At 31.1% G+C, this 4,763-nt stretch overlaps 1 protein-coding gene across 1 annotated transcript; it reads left to right on the top strand.

The window, feature by feature from the left end:
* Nucleotides 1-350: 350 nt before the first annotated feature.
* Nucleotides 351-4,736, top strand: LOC105458673 (connector enhancer of kinase suppressor of ras 3-like). Its single transcript, XM_011704166.1, has 4 exons — nt 351-557; nt 2,532-3,121; nt 4,065-4,175; nt 4,248-4,736. The coding sequence occupies exons 1-4, from the start codon at nt 500-502 to the stop codon at nt 4,497-4,499; spliced, it is 1,011 nt and encodes a 336-aa protein (XP_011702468.1). The 5' UTR covers nt 351-499; the 3' UTR covers nt 4,500-4,736.
* The last annotated feature ends 27 nt before the right edge of the window (nt 4,737-4,763 follow it).

Here is a 4,763-nt window from a genome sequence, read left to right as displayed (position 1 = left end):
ATATTTCCTTACTTTCTAATGCGTAATTTTTTGAAAATAAAGCTCCAGCAGCTCGAAAAGTGGATTTAGTACGGACACGCACCACAAATTGTGCAGAAATCTTGATTTTGCTATGTAATTTAGATCCACTTCTTCAGAGAGCGATAGTGCGCGAGGGCATTTTAGCGTTACAGCCAAAAGGCCGGCATGTCCGCTCTCGGATCCTCTCTGGCTCGGTGTAAACTAGGCCAGAGAAGCGTTCTGAAATATACCGATACTGGCTCCCTCTTGCCGCTCGCGCCTCCTGCGTTCAACTCGTTTTTGTAAACAGAAAACAGCCTCTTTATCAGCGCATTTCGGAACGCAGTGTATACCGACTCTTGTCGCTCGCGCGCGCCTTGCGCGATCAACTCGCAGAGCTTTTGTAATGGAATTATCGGCAGGGCGAGTGAAAATTGGAACAGTCGTGAGCGAACCGTGAGAACTTTTGTTTCTGTATGAGTCAATCTGTGGTCGAGTCATGGCGTATGTCAATGTATCCGAGTGGAAAGCCGATCAAGTGTGCGAATGGCTAAGAGGTACGACGAAAATGTTAATTAGTGTTGACAATACGTTTCTGATTGTGTATGGGAAAACGGGGAGATGGGATGTGTCATGAGGACATGTCGGAATCCTATTCTCACTTTCGCGTGTGTAAAGCTCCATTCTTCTCCCTCCTCTCTACACGTACGTCTTCCCTCGTTCCTCTCCACTTTGATTAATTCTCTCTGCTGTGTTGATTCATTAACGCGTATAAAAAAAACCATTCGTTCATCTATTCAATCGTACTTATGATCTTCTTAAGTATTGCATGATCTTACAAATGATTTTCTATCGCGTCCCTAATGAAATCTAACGTTAATTAAATCTTATATCATTAATGATATTAACTACCCAGTCAGCTAAGTCAAATTTTAACAAAAAGCAAATTTAAGCAAATTTGATACAAATTCTGTCATATTCAATGTCAAGCGAATTGGTGGCAGTTACACAACAAAATTGCTGACATGAGAACATGAGTACAAATTGACAGCTTGACAGCAAATTAAAGAACTCGTAAAGATCAAAAGCTTTGCGGGATTTTTATCGACAATTTACTCTTACGTCAAGCTTTGTCAGCAAAAGCACATAAGCCTAATGCCGACACAATTGACACCAATTTGCTATATTTTGTTCGAGTTTATTAGCAATTTGTAGGTAAATTGCTAACTGTGTGTATTGCTGACTGGATAATATTACTTGAATGAAAATGATTGAAATTTTTGTTGCTGTAATTCAGAATTTAAATGATCTTAAATTAGTATCTGGTTGATGAGGAGGATATATTCAACAATATTTAAGCTTTTATATGCACCAATCTCGATTTTAGTTTTAGTAGCGATTGAAAAAGCCTAAGTAAGCCGCTTTATTTATATGACTTGAATATTAAATTTTATTAATCGACATCTGTATTTCGCTCGTCTTTGGCCTTTTATCCTGACTTTTTTATTGTTTAAATTAGTATCTTGACATTTTATTTTTTTAATTGGTAATTATGTTATTTAACAATGTATAACATTGATCTCTAATAATGTTTGATATATATAGGATGGACTAAAGAAATGAGACAATTTAAAGGAATGAAATAAAAACTTAGAAACTTTATTTAATTAATTTTCATTACAAAATATACTTAATATAGCATTTACAAATTACCTTATTTCTTTATTATCCTCTTTGTTATCTTCTTTATGTTCTTAGTGTTATTGATTAACTATAATCTTATTACAATTAATACTATTGGGTTGTTTGAACCATTACGTCTTGAAAGTGACATCCTTCAAATGACCACCTTTTAGTGCATGCACACATCTCTCTCTCCTTTTTCCTCCCTTCTCCTTCTCCCTCCCCTTTTCTCTCTCTCTCTCTCTCTCTCTCTCTCTCTCATATTATCTTAATCAGTAAACAAAATGTGCAGTATGACAACAGATTAGCAACTAATTGGCAGTAGATTTGCTTACACGTTGCAGCAGATCTGGTATCATCTGTATTTGCATTAAACTCATATCTTGTTGACAGAGCCTGTCAATATAATCTGATAGCACATTGTTGAAAAAATCGAACAAAATATATTCTATCCTCTATCATTTTGTAAATATTTAAATGGAATACATTTTAAATGTTTACGAAATGGCAGAATCAGTTTCTACAGCCATTATATCATTATATTATTATATTTATACTGGTATGTTATCTTAATTATTTTATCTTTTATCAAATTTATAGTAAACACTTTCAAAATCTCGATAGATTTGGTCATTTGGGATTATAATACAATTATTATTTTAATCTATATACATATATATATTTTTTTTATATTTTAATTTTTAATATTTATTTATTTGTACACTTATCCATAGTACACATAATAAAAATTCATTCTCTGATTCCTTAAAATAATGACAGCCTAAATAAATCATTCTAAATCATTGTAAATCAGGAATGTTATCATGTGTTTATTTTTTATGTTGTAGGTTTAGATAGTACCATACATCCCTATATTCATAGTTTTTTAAATCATGATATAAATGGACAACACTTGTTGATCATACAATCACCAGATTTAGAACGTTTGGGTGTAATGAAGATTGGCCATCAAGAAATTATTCTTGGTGCTTTGGAATATCTTAGAAATTTTCATTATGACCTGGATAAAGAGAATCTGCAACTGCTGGCATTACGGCTTTCAAGCCAAGCGCATAGCTTGCACAATCAGATGTGTAGTCAAATGGACTCAGAATTCGTTAGCACTCAAGCATTGTCGGATGTAGCATCAATTATGATGGTGATCAAACCTTTAGTAAGATGGATGGATTATCCTCCATTTAGTGGAGACATAACATATCAAGGCAAGAAGAGTGAATTGCTGAATCTATCTATAGAAATGGCTGCGTGTGCACAAAGAGATAGATTTGCTGACAAGCCGGTTCAAGCAATTAGAACAACTTGCAGTCGACTAGCAACGTTAGCAGATTATATTATTCAAGATATCTCTGATCCGATAATACTGGAGCCTGCAATTTTAGATATAGCAGTATTAAGAAAGAAATCTAGCGATGATCTGGTAGGTTTTCGATTATTGTGTAACAATTAGAACATGTTAATTACCATGATTATATTTTATATTGATTTTTTAATGCAGAATTCTGTAGGATATGCTATAAGGCTAATAGAGAATTCATACAAACAAATTCTGACATATATAAAGAGAATTTATAATATTATAAACTAATTACAAACATTTTATAAGTGATTACATATATCGTGGAGTCATTGACAATTCAAAATAATAATAGATCACTTATAATTAAATATATTCAAAATATGTTTAAAATAATAAAAATTTGGTACTTGCTTTAGCAAGTTTTCTTCCACGTAATACGTGTTTAAAAAGTATTAAAAATTAAAGCTTAATATTCGAAATATCAATCAGTATTTATATACACAAAGCTCCTTTTTTGACTGTAAAATTGCTAAAGTGAATAAATATTCTATTCTTCTTATATACACAAAGTAAATGCATGTCAAAGTCACAATATGAGTTGATACTTTATATTTCATCATTGAAATATCAGTAATATTATTGTGTAATAAAAAAAAGTTATCTTTTAAGAAGCTGAACATTAAAAAAATTGTTATTTTGAGAATTTACATTTATTAAAACTTCTTTGTTTACATGTTTTATTAGCGAGTTACATCTTTTTTATTCTAGAGTTTTGAAATATGCTTCTGTTTGTTTAATCTTAAGTCTGTTATTAATCTTTTTTTTAATATTTACATGCTACATAATATTTACTGGCTACATTTACTCCAAAATGATTTGATTATCATATCCTGCATTGATAAAGTTTCTAACAAGCCATATTTTGTGATTGCTGCTTCCTGTTCAGATAATATTTCCTTTATAACCGTACAATCAAAATATTTTTGAATTCAAATAATTTTATAAACATCGTACATAAAATATTTATTATTAAACACTATTTAATTATTAAAATAATTTTTAGGGTTTTCATATCTTACCATCTTTTCATGGAATACACCAGATAACTGAAGTTAAACCTGGATCTGCTGCACATCAGACTGGCAAAATGATGGAAGGAGATGAGATAGTTCAGGTAATGTCTTATTTATTATATATTTAAGTTTTGACAAATTATTTAATTCTAATATGCATCTAAATTTATTAGGTAAATTATCAAACGGTAGTTGGTTGGGAAAAGAAGCATTTGCTTGAATTATTTCGTGAAAGCCCAGCAGTAATGCTTTTGACTATAAAACGTAGACCAAAGCATACTAAAATGTATGGAAAACTTTACATAGGGCCATATAAACTTCCAAGTAACAAAAACACCTCTTACTCAAAGCAAGGGCGTAATGTTTCATCTCCTAGACCAGATTTATTAACAATATCTGATTTTGCAATGCCATCACCTAGGTAAGCTATCTTTCTACATGTATCTTAATTATAGTACTGCTAACATTCTTTTTTTATCTGATAACATGGATACACAGAGTGTCCCAGAAGGTAGGCAATTTCTCAAAAGTATGCAAATCAGATGAAAATAAATTTTCTATAAATCTTTTCTATAACGTATATCACTGCCAAGATAGTCATCTTTAAAATAAAGATTTAAAAAAACAATTTTCTTAAATAATATAATTTTTGTGCTGTTGTTTAAGTGTTGATGAATTTATAATAATTA

The sequence above is a fragment of the Wasmannia auropunctata genome, unplaced genomic scaffold (assembly GCF_000956235.1).
Source record: "Wasmannia auropunctata unplaced genomic scaffold, wasmannia.A_1.0 LD334437.1, whole genome shotgun sequence".
Lineage (NCBI taxonomy): Eukaryota > Metazoa > Arthropoda > Insecta > Hymenoptera > Formicidae > Wasmannia > Wasmannia auropunctata.
The sequence above is the reverse complement of the archived record's forward strand: the minus strand, read 5'-3'. Positions and strand labels throughout refer to the sequence as shown.

Excerpts from the sequence above, each read along its gene's own strand:
- LOC105458673 (XM_011704166.1), top strand. The coding sequence starts at position 500 with ATGGCGTATGTCAATGTATCCGAGTGGAAAGCCGATCAAGTGTGCGAA. Across the intron at positions 558-2,531 it reads AGTGTGCGAATGGCTAAGAG|GTTTAGATAGTACCATACAT; the intron begins GTACGACGAAAA and ends TTTATGTTGTAG. Across the intron at positions 4,176-4,247 it reads AAGGAGATGAGATAGTTCAG|GTAAATTATCAAACGGTAGT; the intron begins GTAATGTCTTAT and ends TAAATTTATTAG.